Here is a 17,647-nt window from a genome sequence, read left to right as displayed (position 1 = left end):
CTGCTTATATCTAGATCCATCTCATATCAGCAAGCAGGCCAACCTACTATATTCAAGTTCTGCTGCTTTGAGCTTCTCCTTGTGGAGCTCGTGCAGAACCATTGAAAGGAGACCATTTGAGAGCACGCTAACTACAAACCAGACAAATACAGTAGTGATAGTAGTTGACATAACAGTATAGATCGGGCTTTTATTTTTGCCTAGGAAGGGTATTTTAGATTTAATTATTGGTCCTGCAGCCAAAGTTTAAAAATAGCCAGTGCAAATCAAATCCATAACTTGCTCTGGCTATTTCCCACTGCCACTGGAGAGGACAATAAAGCAGGAACGCAAATCTAGTACAAATTCTTGACAGGGTGTATGACTGTCATTATTGGAGAGAGCTCCTTTGTGCCTTTGAGTAGAGAGAGAGAGACAGAGAGTCCTGTGGATGTAGATTTATTTTTATCATGTAACACAAATGCTGGACTGTTTATTATTTTGCTTGATCAAAGTTCTGTTTTCAAAAGGCTGCCTTTTTAAAATAAATGGTCAGCACTATACTTAGAAAAAGGCTATTTTAAGCTCAGGAAGCAGTTAAAAGGGATTGTCGGGGGAGATCTGATGCATACTTTTACTATATGACTGTGAGCTGTGCCCCTCATTTGTACCCCATTAACCACTACCTGTTACCCTGCGCAAGTTATCTTTGGGCTCTGTCCTCCTGATTGCACAATAAATCATGATCCTGTTGTGAGTAGCCCTGCAGCAACAGCAGCTGTTGCAAAGTTTGCATTAGATAAATGACTCCATTATTGTTGTGGTTCTTGGTCTTGGTCTTCTTCTTGCATGAATGCTTCCCACATAGACCCTGATCGCCATCCAAGGTATTGCTGAATTTTAATTTCAATACTTAGAGAGCTGAGTACAAAAAAAAACTAAAAAACTGAGGCCCAGGGCTTCTGCACCCACTGCTGGCAGCCAGTGTACATTTTGTCTCCTTCATGCTGCTGTCACCTTTTATTGATGTGGAAATTTACATTCTAATCTGAACACTTCACCACAGACACCACTGAAGTATCATCCTGAACAGTATCTTTGCACAGGATCAAAAATGTTTAAAAAATAAAATAAAAAATTACTGGATAGTGAGAACCAGTCTTAAAGCCAAGTATCTACAACTCCACAACATTTTCTCAGAAGTCAAAGAGACTTGGATATAAAAAGTAAAATCCAGCGAATCCAGACTAAATTAACATTGCAGCCAAGTGCCAGTGAACCCTGACTGACTCTCAGGCCCAGTAGCTGAGTGCTGTGTGTGATGTGAGAGTGGGATGCTAAGCCAGCACAGGTTTCTCCCTCCCTCTCTGTCTCTCTCTATCTTTTGAAATTTTGGAACAGGAGACTAAAGCTCTCCCGGTGTCTCCACTCGCTGGCCTCAGGCCTGCACTGGGGAAATGCCGGTGGTTTCTGCGGTGTTGAGGAATGTCATCACAGAGGCCAAGTGTGTGTTTGTGGGGGAGGGGGGGACCCTGATTCCTGGTAGCATAGCTTTTCGTAGCCCAGTGTATTTAGACTTGGGGAGGTTGTGGGAGCCGGTGGGTCTCTGCGCTCCGGCACATCAGCAGGGTCTTGTGATCCAGACAATCCCACCGTCACCCGACCTGGAGGGATTGTGGACTCGCAAAGTGCAGAGTAGCATGCTCTTCCTCCACTGTTTAGAGACCCCTATGAACCCCCAAGGATTGAGACACTACATATGCGTTGCTTGGCTCCAAACGCTTTCTCTTTTTTTAACACGATCGCCAATCACTTGGGAAAACTTCCACTGTGACCCTTCCAAAGTAAATATCAGTGTGCTATTATCTTTTCTTATTTACTCAGCTGATGCCCTTTATACACCCTGACTCAAAGATAGGTTTATGAGGTTAATATGAAAAAATAGTGTTGTAATAATAGGAACATACAATGCACTATAAATATATGGTGTTGGTGTAGGGTGTGGCAACCATCTTGATAAATATCTCACCATCCGCCAGAATTGAAATGCTCTTGATGAAGAAATATCCCGTTTGAAAACGCACATTTATTTATTGTTTCCTCTCTTCTAAGCAGCATTGCATTATATTTTTTGTTTTGTTTTTAAGTACATCCATACTGAACACATTTAATATATGGTACAAATGTGATCCTTATGTTTTTCAGTTGCCACAATTGGCCCCTTTTATGTATTTTTGAAAAATATATGCAATGGATTTTTTAAGTACGTTTGAGTCTGTAATCCATCTATTTATTGCATATGTTGAAAATATATTATGGACATTTGCCTGAGTTTAGATTTAAAATACATCTCACATCCCATAGGCCTATTTATTTTTAAAAAGGGACAATGCAATGCATATCAAAACATTATTTCTGCATTTCTACCGTAATCTTAAAATGTTTAGGCCTACTTGTTCCATACGCACAGTATGCAAGTTGCTGGAGGTGTGTGGTTTAAACAAATAAGGAAATGGGTGAAGGAAAATAATGATATTGTGAAAGGTTACATTACAAATGAAAACAAGCAGTTTGCCCATCTTTGCAATTGATGACAGTGTTCTTGTGGGATATGGTTAGTATGCGCGTGGGTGTGTAAACAAGACAGAAGGGGGAGCAGAGGGGAGATACACACACGAACATTCATACAACTCAATGTGTGTTTATATGTGTTCTGTATTACGCACAACAGATGTCTGAGAAAAGCACACTCACCCCATTGGCAATAATAGGCTTTTCAGATTTTATGTCCATACCCCTAATACACAGTCTTGCGTTTGTGATGTTGTCGTAGTGGTGCAGTGTGCACCAACATAGATTTAATTGTATTATTTCTTCCTTCAAATGTGATACTATCTTCACATTTGAGACCATATCCATCAGAGAAGAGATAGTGGCTCGCTATTTAGCTTGCTGCCACAGCCCCACTGACACTGTTTAAATGAGTGCCGCTCTGCATGCAAGTGAACAGACGGCTTGCCATCTACACCAGAAAACATGTTTCACGCCTGATTTCTGTGCGACAGATCAGCGCGGCTCTCTCGGGAGGTATTATACACACAATGTTTGGCTGAGCTATCATGTTGTCGCTTTCATTAATATAAGATGAAGAAATTGAAATTGTTGCGCCATATGCCTGCCGGGATCGGCTCCAGCTTCCCCGCGACCCTCACCAGGATAAGCAGTTTCGAAGATGGATGGATGGATGGATGGATGGATGGAAATGGAAATTGGGATAGTTTCTTGTACATGAAACCAGTTTGAATCCTGGGGGAGGACATAGATGCCCAATAAAAGGGAGAGAGAGAGTGATGAAAACTGGAGATTGAAGGTACTTCTTTACACTAATAGTAGTGGGTGTTGTGAAATCTTGTGTAGGAGAGGTTCCTGGGACTCAGTATGTAATTACTTTCGTTCTGTAAAAGCTCTTAGTCTTATCAAAGATGGGGTTGAGGCACAGTGGCGTCAGAACGGGGAGGGCAAGGGAGAGAGATGAAGGGAGCTGAAGAAAATGGGAGAAAAAGAGAGGGAGTCATTGACTCAGAGATAGAGAGAGAAAGACAGAGACTGAGACAGATAGCAAGGGAAGAGAGGGTGAGTCACTGCGCTGTGATTGGCTGAGAGCTGCAGAATGCTAATCCCTGTCTGTTTCTGCAGACTCAACACACTCTCTGGATGGCTTACGAATGCCAGATAGGGAAAGCACACTGCCAGACTAAAGTGTCCTCATGTATCCTGGGGTTCTGTACCAGTGCTTTTCTGTGTAACAATGTGTCTGTATTTGTGTAAGCATTCCTATCTGTGACTGTATATTTCCTATATATATGTGTGTTTGTGTGTGTGTATCTACATTGTTCTGAGCCCCTCAGCTGCGAATCAGTATAGACATGTTTGTTTGTGAATGTGAGCGTGCGCACTGGTATTACTGTCTGTTTATCTCTGTGTCACAATCAGTGTTTCTGTGTGCATCCATGTGTCTGAGCGCATGTCAGCGGGGCAGGGTGTGTAAATGCAGGGCCCAGGAGAGTGTGAGTGTGTGTATTGAGCCCTGGATGTTTGTCTTCTCTAAAGGTTAAAATAATTGAATAACATAAAATAACTTGTATTGGTTAACGGTAATAGTGGGAGTATTAAGAGTAGGACTAGTGTGTGTCTCATCGATTTTAAAAAGCCTCTGTCCTGATTAGGGGGTTGCCAGCTGCAATCCAGGCTTTGATTTGAGCTTGATTTGGACCCCAGCATCTCTGTTCCTCAAGGGCCTGGAGATCCTTGTTTTTATTCTGCCTGAGCTGTTAATTAGTTAATTGAACTCATTATTCACTTCACTGAACCAGCTGAACCCCTTTTCCCTTGGTCTAATGCAGATGATGGTTTAATGACACCCATAAGACCTGTTGGATTGGGGCCTTGGCGGATTGGATTTGAAGAACGCGGGTCGAGGGTTTTTGTGGTTTGCTGCCCGGTCGGGCCTCTAGGGCTTGCAGAGGTGGATCTGGGTACTGAACATCATAAGAACAGACCACACAGAGCCGCGAGAGTTTGCTTCTACTGTTTAGTGGAGGAAGGTTCCAAGATACTGGAAAGAATTGGAATTTCAGTTCAGTTGCAGATGGGTGATTGCCCCCCACCTTGGCAGCTAGGGGTAACATACACCATTTGTGGTGCCTGCGTTTTGATTGGGTATTGTACATATTCCTTATATAACTCCAGTTGTATAAAACGTGAGCTCTGGCCCGAGGTCGCTTTGTTCTATTGCTATACCGTATAATAGGCTTAAAGAGGGTGCCTCACAGGCGTTTTCTGGCAGAGAAGCACCTGGCTAATCTGCAGGCAGTTACACAACAGGGCCAAGCCTCTGAGCACTGAAATTGCTTCACCTCAGCAGGTAGGAGCAGCAGAGCACAGGCGCTCACTCGGGGAGTCGCAGGGGGAGCTGGGAGAGCTTGGGCAATGAAGCATCTCGCAGCCACTAACCCATGAAAACACGCGGGGAAGCGGGCAAGTCGAGAAGATCCAGGACGGCTTGGAAGGAACAGAGGAGACGTAGGCAGCACTGGGATGAAGCTGTGTCTTTTTTTCTGCCTGGGCTGAGAACACAGTAGCAGTTGTTGGCTGGATGGCTTAACTTGCATTTCTTTTTCCTGAAGAGGAGTCTGATGAACCAAGATCATTGTTTGATGGTTTATTTTGATTTCTTTGGGGATTCAATATTTCTGGAGTAGCAGGAACCTGATAATATTTTTTGGCAGGTGAATAGTACTGAAACCATGGAGGAACCAGTCAGTCAGAGGTAGGTTTTGAAATAGTGCTGAGATGAATGACATCAACTGTGCTAGCATTTACTCTTAAAAGCTTTCAATTTCCTGTTGCAAGAGGGATAGAATTTGCAGTTCAGTTCTGATGCTGTTTGATGCATTTAGACCAAGAAATCTTTTTTTTTCACATTGTGTACAGTTGTTTCAAATGTAGGTGGTAATCCAGAACTACTGCCTCAGGTGGTGCTGAGCGAATTTGTTTACCTTAAAATAAAATAAATGCAACCATTAATGTACTAATAGAGAATTATAATACCATGTACAAATTATACATTAAACTCCATGAAGAGGTGGTCATTTGTGTTGGTGTAATTAGGAATTAATAATAGAAACTGTATTGGGGGGTGTGTGTGTGTGTGCGTGTACATGCATTTATGGTGGCAGGCTCTTCCTAGTACTCCTATAAGGCAACGAAAGTACTGTGCTATTTGCCAGGCTGATTTGAACACGGGCATTGTTGCTGGTCTTGGCCATTGAACAAACCTTAAGATGTGTCTGTGCCTTCACTGCAGTCCTCCAATGAGCAGTAACAGCATTATGTTTTGCTGCTGCTAAACGTTACATAATCAGATCCTTCCCATGTGTACGTAACTTCTAGCGGTCAGACTGTGTATTTTGACAAGCGGAATGAGTGTGCATCTGCAGTAAAGTTCACTTCACAAAAATACCTCCCTTTGCATAAGAGGCTCAAGTGCAGTATTAACATCCTAACACCCAAGACTATGGCTATGCTTTAAATATCGGTGTCCTCTGTTTGGGTTATCATACTTCTCAGAAGGCAGCCTTTTACTATGAGATAGTGGCTCAGCTGGACTCCTATTATGCAGGCAATGCATGTGAATTAAAAGAATACACCCTGACATCGGAATGTTCGCTACACAAACCCACTGTTGGGTGGTTGACCGTCTGAACAGGAATCTCAGCTGCCAGTTGGGTTGTGTAACACAATGCTATTAGATGGTTATTCATGGTTATTGATCTTGGGATTCATTAGCACAGGTTGGAAGGATGAGTGTCTGAGCCACGCAGTCATCTTTATAACAACACACCCTGGAGCTGGCTGGTTGAGCAACAAAAAACACAGGAAAAGCCTCTTGTTTTTACAGTCCTGGGTTGTATTTCCTTTCATTTTCCTCCCGGCCTTTTTCAAAGCCAAGCCTGAAGAGGGCCTGTGGGTTGTCTGTACTTTTCAGAATGTTGAGCACTTGACTTAGGTCCCCCTCTTAATCTACTTTGTTGAGGACTAAGTAAATAACGAGATGTGAGGTGTGTGTGTGAATGAAAGGGCAGGGTTGAAATGAATTCCACAAAGTTGCCTCACTTTTGTTGGAGATTTTCTAGCAGGTGGCATACATCCAACAAGAGATCTACCAAGGCTAGGTAGGTAGAAATAGATGTGCCAAATCTCTTAAAAAAACGACTCCTGTAGCTGTGCAGGTGATGGCAACTTCAAACTGTTTTGCTGTTCCACCTGCATTGAATCCATGATTGGTTTGTTAGATAGACTGCAAGGGCTCACAGTACATATATCAGTGCATGGCTTGGCCAGCTTGTGTGAATCCACAGACCTGTGTTTCGCTGCATGGATGGAAATCACAGATGCGACACCAGAGATTCTAATTGGAGGGGAAAATGATAATGTGAAATAGAAAGCTGCCTCAGGCCCCGCAGGTTTGACTGCGCTGATCTCTGCCTGAGAGCTGTAGCGTGTCAAGGTTCAGGTGCTGGGCTGCAGACACTGCTGTATAGGAGAAATGAGTCATAGCCTGTTAGAAACGGTTAGCATCACTTACCAGCCAGCCCCCCTTCTCCCTCACACTCATACACACAACTGGAGAAAACAAGGCCACATTTATTCCAGCTGTCTAAGCCCATCAGAAGCTACAGAGTTCATGTCTTCTCTGCTTGCTCCAACTGCTCTGCTGAGACTTGGCCTACCTGTCTCAGAAGTCAAGAATAATGATCCTGCTCTGCTTGTCAAACTCCAGAGACATCTGGGGGTGGGGGTGGTGGTGGTGGTTGCGGTGGTTTCGGTGGCGGCGGGGGGAATCAGTGCTGAAATGGTTTAGTAGTCCATCTCATATCCCCACCTCCCCCCTCCACGCAACTGGCCAAGAATGGACCTCTGCTTTGGAGTCCACAGGCGTGCATACTATACCAGCATGCAACGTCTGCCTCTACTGTCTTCCAGATGATCCAACAGGTGTTCCTATTGGGCAGGCCACTGAAATGTTTGCAATGTCATTCTCCATAAAATCACTATATTCCACTCCCCCCTGCTTTGTGACAGGGTGCCTTATTGTTTTGGTACATGTACTGAAATTATACAGTATGTACCAACAGTACCCTTTACCTAAACCAGCCGAAACAAAGTATCAGACCGCTGTAAAGACCTGTTATTATTTCTTGGCAGATGCCCTTATCCAGGGCGACTTACAACATAAGTGCAAAACAAATTGCAAAAATACAGTTAAGTAAAGGCATCAAACATTACAAATTCAAATTACATAAAACATAGCAATTCAAAATATAATACATTTTACATCTTCCAATTTACACAGGCAAGTACAGTAAGTGAGGTCATACATCCTGGACAGTAAAAGCTAAGTGCTGTCAAGCTGTAGGGTCACAGTCAAGGGCTACGGGAAAGGGAGCAGGAGGAAAACAATAAAAAATGCAAGAAGCATAATAAAAATCTGTGAAGTGCTATCTAACAGGGATTAAAAGGACTAATATTACAAGTACTGTTAGTGGCGGAAGGGATGTATGGTAGAACAGCTTCACTCTGCTGAACTTTATCCCAAAGTCCTGGGTTGCTTTGTGCTCATTATCAATATGCATCTCTATAATGTAGAGAGTTTTGTTTTGGGGGCGGGGGAAACCAAGATGTCAGAATGGGTGACATATAAACAGACCCTACTGTAAATCATTGATTGCGTCAACTGTTGGCCAGTAGCCTGGATACACAACGTGGCCATGATAGATCCCAGCGACTAATTATTATTTTAGTTTTTCTCCATATTCGGCGCGTCCTGGGTGAGCACTATCTGCACTTTAGCAGCGGCAGGTCAGGCCTGCAGGAGAGGGTGTTTGTGTGAGAGGAACTAGGTCAATGTGTTCCCAGCTCTGTGTACACACTTGCCGCCCCAAACATCACGCTACCACATGTATAATATACCAAACTATATAAATGTCATATAATAAAACATGAATGTCAATAACTTGTTTTTAAATCTTATCTCATTATTTTTGGAGTTGTTGAAATTACATACCTAGTTTCTTATGGTCATACCCTGCATTCTTCTGCTTTTTGTATTTTTTATTATTTTTTATTTATCTCTACACTAGACCCCCTCAGTTTCTTGACTTTGACTAGGATTTGTTGAGTCTCTTCTCACAAAGCTTCGGTTAGAATTGAGTCTTGTAGGGCAATTAAACCCTCACCAGAAAGCTGTAAACCTGAGTTTGTGAAGGAGAGAGTTAGAACTGATTCACAGTGCCCTAAACGATAGGTTCGGCCCACTTTAGCGGTTGCGTTCCAGCCTGTGTTTGGGCAGCTGTAGTAGGGCAGACTAGGAGACCTGTACATTTGAACAGGCTGGCCCTTATAGGGATGCACCACTGTGACCTGAACTCCCTGCATGGAAGAACTGGTCAGTGTGCCTTGTGCAGTATGCTACCATTCACATGCCCCACTGTTCTCTCTGCGACTCAAACTATTTCTCACGCGGTAACCCAGCCATACACACTCACTGTTACAGAACAAATAAAAGCTTCCTGTGAATTATCCCTCAGTCTTAAACACTTTAAATGGCTTATATGGGCTTCTGGTGGGAATATTAAATGCCATTACCTTCTTCTAAGGATTCCTGCTTGTTTTAATGTGCCTGGATGCACAGCCATCCATGTTTATTACCGAAAGCATTGAGTTCAATAAGGCTGCTACAAACTCTGCAGCAGATTAAAGCAAACTGTGATCCTAATAAGATGTTGGTATGTAATATTGGAACCGGAAGCCTGTATAGACACTTTAAACAACATGCCTGTTATTGTTCTTGTAATTCGTCAACGAATTGACCGTTTCATTATAAATGTGGTTATTAATAGCATATCCCTGTTGGATGTAATCTGCATGTACAGCAGGCCTGTGCGATTTGATTCAAACACGGCTGTTCTGAATACTTTAATACTCTTTATTAGCTGCCTTATTAGGCTTGCAGATTGCCTGCATTTAATGATCACGGCGCTACAGAGATCCTGCACGCTGTGTGCTCTGAGAGTGCATGGATTGTGGGTTTCGTCTAAGGCGTGTAGGGAGAAGAGTTCCAATCAGTCAACTGATATTTATGTAGCTATGGCTTCTATCCATGGGAAAATGTCTCAAGGCACTTTTAACTAAACAAGAGAGAGGAAAATAATCCTAATTGTAGGCCTGGCTGAAGCAGAAAAGTAAAAGACTTTCTGAGGGAGAGCAGTCCAAAGCCTGGGATGTTAACATGGAAAGGATCTTGTGCCAGTGTCTGTATCTGAGCTGGTTTGGGGTTACAGCTCTGGTCCAAACACACAGCCCATTGATGAGCAGTGACAGGAGGACCAACCCTACGTTACCAAGTCCTGTCCAATTCCAAGTCCACCCACCCTGTACCCCAATACCCAGTTTGGGTCTGAGCTGGCAACCCCACAATCAGGGTAGAAGCTTTCTTCTCTCTCTCTCTTACTCCCTCATTATCTTTGTCACTCATTCTCATCCTCTCTCTCTCCACCTTTCTGTCCCACCCCTAACTTATTTTTTTTCCTGTCTGCTTGCATCATGCTCACTCGCTTGTACTCTCTCTCTCCATCATTCATTGTTGCAGATAACCTAGGGGCTTATTTCTGATCCGAGGGGGGAAAAAATAAGCGAGCACTATGAAGCAGTAGTGAAAACCACATTCGGTTACTAGGAGCACTTAACTGAGCGAGAAATACAGAGAGAGTGTGAGAGAGGGAGGTTCACAGTAAGAGAGGAGTGCTGAGGGTGAGAGAGTGATGGAGAGAGAAACAGAAGGAGGGGGGCAGGGCAGATGGAGAGAGGGAGAGAGAGGGGTTGACGACTCCACACACCCACACATGCTAGTAAGCGCTACCAAAAAGCATACAAGCATGCCCAAGCCATGCATTTAAATATACTGTAGAAGCGCACACATATTACACTGTTATTCAAAACCTAGCACCCTGACACACACACACACAAACGAGAGAGCGTGCACAAATCTCTGCCCTCTCTGAACTTGGTGCTGGAGGAGATTTACAGTAAAGGCAGAGTGACTCACAGAGCACCGCATCACCAGCAATAGGCTTCCAGGAACAGCATTATCTTTAAAGAGACAGTCCACTCCCTAAACTGACAGGAGGCAGTGGCTGTAAATGAGTTCTCAGACTGGTTTGTGTGTGTTTGTGTGTGTCTAGGGGTTGGGGCAGAACGCTATCGTTAAGGAACTATTGCTCTGCGCATTTGTTGTAAGGGGGGAAGATTGGATTGTGGGGCACATATGTCCAACTTGCATGCCATATCATATAAATTAGCGTTTAATCAGTTTAGTGAGATCTGCTTTTGTCACTGTAACAGTAATGCAAAATTTGATCTGATCTCTCTACATAATATCATGGTTATTCTTATGATGGTGAAAACCATGTTATGGGATTGTAGCGGCAATTAAATTACACAGGTCAGTCTCAGACCTGGGAATATTGATTCCATATGACCAGCTCTGGTCTGCTCTGACAGGTGTATTAATTATCACATGATGCTAATGAAGATCAACAAAGGAACGGTGCCCCGGTATATAAGTGAAAATGAGAATGTTCTCCTCTGTTACAGCTGCCTCTTTTGTTTCATAATAAATGCTTTACTGAGACTGCTGCTAAGACTTTAACTACTTTTCCAGTCAAAGGAGAAAAATAACCAGAATGGTCTCTGTGTGAGTGCAAGCTTGGATTGAAAGCTTTTGGCAACTTGTCACCAAACAGTTTTGACTTTGAATATGTAGTTGCACAGTTCAGTCCTACTGTGACAAACACTGTACTGGAACACTGCACAACTCATCTAGCTGTGTGTGTGTGTGTGTGTGTGAGAGAGAGAGAGAGAGAGAGAGAGCGTGTGTGTGTGTGTGTGTGTGTTTGAGTCTCTGTGTGTTTGTCTCTGTGTGTGTATTTGAGTCAATGTGTGATATTGTGTGTATGTGAGAGATGCTACACTCTCTCCTTTATATTCACAACCATCATTTCCAGTTACACATTCTTGATGGCAGCTATGCTTATCAGTGCTGAAAGACTACAACAAATCTCCTATCTTTCCTAAACTGATTTGTTCCAGTGTTTTTAATGTATTAGTTTGCCTCATGCTTCCTGGCAGCATCCTTTCCTTTTTTTTTTTTTCTTCCTGCCTACTAATCAGATTGTCATTTTCCCCTGTCTAACACAGTAAAACATGCTAGTTATCTGAATACCAATTTTTCTTTGTATTTTTATTTAAATAAAATGCCCTTCCCCTTAATTGCAGTCTGAAAATGTACAATATACATTTCCTATAAGAATCAAAGTGATATCTTTGTGCCATATATAATATAGAAAAAGCTATGGGGAAGGGAACTTAAATTATGCAATTTCACACTTTGTTGTGATAGATCTTATGACAAAGCTGACTACTACTTCTTTTTTTAAATGTATTTTTAACACCATTTGCTATTTCAAACACAATCCAATTTATTTTCCGCAACTGTGAGGGGCTGTAAAGTGTCATTCCTCTTTGCACATTACTGGAGAGTATGCTGATCAGGAGACTAGTTACATTCATTGTGTGGCAGTTTAATTTTAATACATGCTTTTCTTCAAGGAGATTGTGACTTATACTTCCTACTATTAAGCAATGGGAGCTAGATTTCTTTTCCACATAGTAGAACACATGCACTGCAGAAATCACACTTCCTCTAGTGGAAGCTCACTTTAAAGCCTGGAATAGTAAAGAGAATTCGCTGCGTGTTAGAAATGTTCCTTTTCGAAAATGTTGTCAACCGGATTGTTATTTTTGGGCAAGTTCACTTCGTAACGGAGTTTGCAGTCTTGGGTGTTGATGCCAGCTGCTGACGTCAATAGCATAGCCAGCACAGTCTGTAAAGTGTTACACTGGCAAGTTTCTAGTTGCCATTTGATTTCTGGAATTCCAACCCAGCCATTCCTACACAGAAGTCAGTGTGCTTCCACTGCATGGCAACGCAAAGTTTTGAGCCGTTGGGAAACGTACATAGTGCAGAGGTTAACATTGTGTTTCAACAAAAGTGCAATACAGCGTACAGAGGAGGAAAATGTAACACCATGAAGGACCAGCTGAAACGCATGTGTGGCAAGGATACAGAAGTAGGGGTCTGGGCAGTTTTGAAGGAGCGCAGTGCTGGTGATAACAGGTCATACATTGGTGATAAAGCAGAGAGAGGGGTGGTAAGGGGTTGCGGTGCAGTGTGAGAAGGGGAGTTTTTTTCTGGCATTTCCTTATGTCAGTGTTTCTCCAGCTATGGCGTGCGCAGTCCTGATGGAAGCTGATGTCTACCACAGGGAAGAGAAACGGGCCTGGTAGGAAACTAGGCAGACACTGCAGATGTTTTTTCTTATTCTTTTTTAAAGCAGACCTACCCACCCCCTCAACCCCCCAACCCACCCCACCCCTCCCCTGTTCTTGCCGCGTTCAATGTATTCCAGATGTTTTTAAACAAAAATATTTGGAGAAGCACATTTTTTTGAGGAGAATGGAAAGAGGGAAACTCAGGGAGGGGGGAGGGGGGTGGCTTGGTGTAGGGGGAGGGGGGTCTATTTGGGGAATGTATGAAGGCAGGCGAGGTGGTGGGGGGGGCTTTCTGTACTGTGGTCCAGATTCCAGCTGTATTCTGTTGCCCTATGAAGTAATGCACAGTGGGCCTGTGTGTGCGGAGTGGAGGAGCACAGCGTCACTCAGAGCACTTTGGGAGCTGTTGGGACAACTTTTGGGAGGTATTATAGTCTTAGAGTGTAGAAGCATTGCACGATTTGTTAAAGCAGATGCACTTTCAATAGGGAATCAATATGTAACCTCAGCAATATTATGATGTAGGGCAGCTAGTGAGATATTAAAAGTGATCAGGCAGGGCAATAACAGGGGATTTCTTATAGTTATTACTGAGTGTTCAACAGTGCAGTTGTGCAGCCTTGCCTGGTGCGTTGCAGATTGTGTGACACTGTAACAATTCAAATCTGACCAAGGTTTTTCAGAATTAGATCACATCCACTAAGATTTGACACGAGTATGACAGTAAAGATTAGACAAGACTGGTGTGCTGGGGAGAATGTTAGCTTTCTTTTCAGTTTGCCTGGTTTCTTGCTGTTCCATCTCTCTCTCTCTCTCTCCTACTGCAGTCTGTCTGGCTAGAGCTCAATTATTACATCAGATGACCTCATAATTCGTTCATTAGATCAACATAAGCAGGGGGGGGGGCAAAGGGAACAGAACAGAATCCACACCCAGCTGATGTTGTTTTCTTGCTGCCCATGGCCACACTGGGATTGTCCTGACATGTCGGGCATTGTGCCCACACACAGGTGCCAGTCAGCATCCCCTGGCACCACCAGCTGCCAGGAATCACAGTCCGCTGCAACTGCGGGACTCTGCTGTACGGGAGCGGGAAGAATGTGAAAACTGTTTGTGTGCATGCTCAAACTGTGTGGTGCTTGGGTGCAGTGGTAGGAGTAGTAGAATTACTAGAAGTAGTAGAATTGTAGACGTACAATTTATTTTTGTTTTGTTGCTTTGGGTAAGGCATCTGAAGCAGATGATCCTTTGCTCTGTTAAAACACTAGCCAGAGAGATTAATATGTATTATGTAAAACGGCACCAACCACACACACACCAGTGCCTGGCAGTTTGAATGTGTGTGTGATGCAGGGCCTGAGGCAGGTGCTGTTGTAGTATGGGGGGGTCAGGTTTGGGGTCCTTATTCCTAAAGGTCAGGGATATGTATGGGGACTGTTGAAATACAAAGAGAAGGGGGGGAATATTGGGTGGTGCAATCCTCAGGAAAGGTTGTGTAGAATGTACTGCCCCAATGATGTCACACAGGGTGTGCGCTGTGGGTTCACAGGCCCTCGAGGGGCTGGGCAGATGCGGCGCCGTGGCTGGGAAACGAACCTGCAACTCCGCCCACTGTGTGTCATCAGGGTGTGCTCCCCCAAGTTGATCGGAGTGGGAGTGCCGAGTAGAAAGGGGGAACGGAGCAGGCAAAAGTTAACACAAACAGTATGCATCTCTGAGCTGAGTGTCTGATCTCTTCTCTTTCTTCAGTGACAGGGATCCCGAAATGAACAAGCTGCGACAAAGCCTGCGCAGAAAGAAGCCCTCCTATGTCCCCGAGGCCAGCCGACCACACCAGTGGCAGGCAGATGAGGAGGCCGTGCGCAAGGGCAAATGCAATTTCCCTGTGCGGGTAAGAGATGCCAAGCTGCTGTGCACGTGCAGTCATGCTTTCACCGTGCTCCTTCCAAAACCGTAGAATACCCAATCAACCTAAGCAGCATTAGCATGTCTTTGGGACAAGGCAGGAAAACCCAATGTGGCCATGGGGAGAACAGGCAAATCCACACAGGGAGGCACCCAGGGCCCAAATCGCCAAGCACGGTCTGATTTAAGATTTATTTTCTGTGCATCAACTCCAAAACCTTGATCTAGCAGAGGAAAGATGGAGGTAAGATACACACAGCCACACTCGGGCCTTTGCCAAATCAGCGGTGCCCACAGCAGAGCCAAGACAGGGGGGACTGATTACATCTCGCTGGTAGCCCAACAGGCTCTCCAGCTGCTAAAGTCACAGGACTCACTGAGGGAGCCCAGGCCTACCTAACACCAGCCACACCTGGCCTGGCTGCGCAAACTGCACCACATTATCAAAACTAAGCCATAGATCTTTCTGCACTAAGCACCAGCGTTTGAAAACATGTACCAGTGACACAGGATATAAAAACAAAGTGCCACAGTAAGAAAACATGCTTTTTGTGTATACAATAATAAACACTTTTCCAGCAACAACTCCATTCCCAGTAAGTCAGTGTGCTGCTGTATCTCTGCAGCCAAGGTCACAGTGCTTCTCAGTGTGGTTGTCTTTATTTCTCTTTGAGAGTTATAGTCCTGTCATGATCCAGTCTTTCCCTCTCTCTCTCTCTGTCCTGTGGCAATAAACACAGCCTTCCTCCTGCCATCAGGGCAGACCAGACCATAGTGGGTTTGTTAACCCTTCAATGGACAGGCAGGGTGTGCATGACCCTAGTTTGTACCTCTTTATTTACCTTTACCTCTCTTGCTCTACCTATATATATAAACATATCTTGTTCTTATGCACTTTCTTATTTAAATATGCTCCTGGTCCCTATTTTGACAATTATTGTACTGAAGATTCTCCAATGCCTACCCCACCCCTTACCAGGGACAGAACTCGATTATGTTTGCACTTATTAGCTAATTTGTACTAGGATGTGTGCTTATTGTATTTACTGCACTTTAATGCTTTGAAAACGTTTCTTATGAAAACCATAACGGCATCTGCTATGAAATCATCATCATCATCATCATTATTATTAATACTTTAAAGCTACTTAAAGAGCACATAGTGGGGATACTTGAATATGTAGTATTATACTTCTCCACTTGTTTTAGTGAACTGAAAAACTCAAGACTGTGTCCAGGATAATCCCAAGGTGTCTGGTTGATTTCCCAGGCTGGCTGTTGTCACACACTGACAACGAGATCAATTCTGTACGCTGTGTGTTTGAATTTCCTCCTTGCCCCCAATGTCTTGCGTCACACAGTAAAGCTCCCTGACAGCCCCGATCTCTCGCATGCTCTCCTCTCTGAGCGCCACTGAAGAACCTGCCGTTACACTCCCAGCTGTGCTTCGTCTCGGTGTAATTGAACCCGCCTATCATTCCAGTTGCCATCGCACTTGTTTACCAGAACAATATTGAACTGTGCTTCCAATTGGCACGCCTGCCTGTATAGTCTATATTGTTAACAAGCCCCATAATTTTTCTTCTCGTCAACAAATGACTTCTCTCCAAAAATGTAAATGATGTAGGAAGCAAAGGATAATAATCTAATATTTTTAAAGTACAGTGAAAAAAGAACATGCAAAAATGATCAAGAAGTATTTTACCTTACCCAAAAAACACTAAGCTAGTCAAGATTACATTCTAGAAAATACTGGGCTTCAGACTGAAAACAATTGCACTTTAAAGAAGCAAGGTATTGATCCCATTGCTTACCCACCATCTCGCGGGCTTCGGTAGTGCACTGTAATTTCGGTCAGCGGCAGTGCTTTCAATACCAATCTAAAATGCCTCCTCCACACTCAGGCACTAGGAGACATCTGTGATCGCAAATGGGGCTTCTCAGGCCGAGTGATATACAGGGGTCAAGTGCTTATTTTCACTGCATTCCTGTAACTAGCCCTTACATTTTAAAAAGCCATGTGATTTAGGAGTTAACAGGGAAATTGTGACATTTTTAAACAGGTACTGCTGCAGTTAACCTGCCTGCTATAAATATTTCAGACCCTCCTTTGATGAAATTATTTACAATAATGTCTTTTATAGCTTCAGCACAGAAGCATGCATGTTTTTTTTATGTATTTGTTTCACATTTTCTAAACAAAGACATGCTCCTCTAGGTATTAAGATATTAGAAAATAATATAAGCTTATTTATATTGGGTAGTTACAGTTTCATCATTCTGAAATCTTTTTGCTCCAGTGCTGAAGTGGTTTCGGTGTATTTAGTTCTCTACTTGACTCCGTTTTCAATCGTGTGTTGTCTATTGCATTTGGGTTGTTTTCAGGCACTTTGTAACCCCACTGTATTTTTCCTTATAATGGACATCGTAAAAACTCAGCTGCAAACCACCTTGTTTTATTTTGCTGCGTCATCAAAAACCTACAACACAGTACGCATGCACTGTGGTGAAATCTGTAAACTGACCACCACGTGGCTTACTGATTACACACTATTCCAAAAACCCTTAAATAAACATCATGGTGGAAACAAACTACAAAAATGAACTGTAGAATGTTCTGTAGAAAAACTGTAGAAAAAAAAAAATCTGTTTTATCATGCACGTCTCTTCAGTACTGGCAGCAAGCTAATGCATGTGCAAACTGATTTTATAATTAGGTTTCGGTTGTCTTTATAGACCACCCCACTGTTTTTTGTTTTTTGTTTTTGTTTGGGGAGGGGGATCTATCGATAATAATGATTGATTATTGGTT

At 43.4% G+C, this 17,647-nt stretch overlaps 1 protein-coding gene across 5 annotated transcripts in view; it reads left to right on the top strand.

Annotated features, from left to right (window-relative positions):
- The window catches only part of numbl (NUMB like endocytic adaptor protein), a 61,192-nt gene that overhangs the window by 29,049 nt on the left and 14,496 nt on the right, over positions 1-17,647 (top strand). For 4 of the 5 annotated variants that reach the window (XM_066704020.1, XM_066704022.1, XM_066704025.1 and 1 more), the window contains exon 2: positions 14,680-14,821. In XM_066704020.1, coding sequence (XP_066560117.1) covers positions 14,680-14,821 — 142 coding nt within the window. Of the gene's footprint in view, positions 1-4,931; positions 5,309-14,679; positions 14,822-17,647 lie in introns of those variants that run through there. The other variant, XM_066704021.1, reaches the window with a different exon arrangement.

Source organism: Amia ocellicauda, chromosome 5, assembly GCF_036373705.1.
Source record: "Amia ocellicauda isolate fAmiCal2 chromosome 5, fAmiCal2.hap1, whole genome shotgun sequence".
Lineage (NCBI taxonomy): Eukaryota > Metazoa > Chordata > Actinopteri > Amiiformes > Amiidae > Amia > Amia ocellicauda.
Note: the sequence above shows the minus strand (reverse complement) of the source record. Positions and strands in the feature narration are given on the sequence as shown.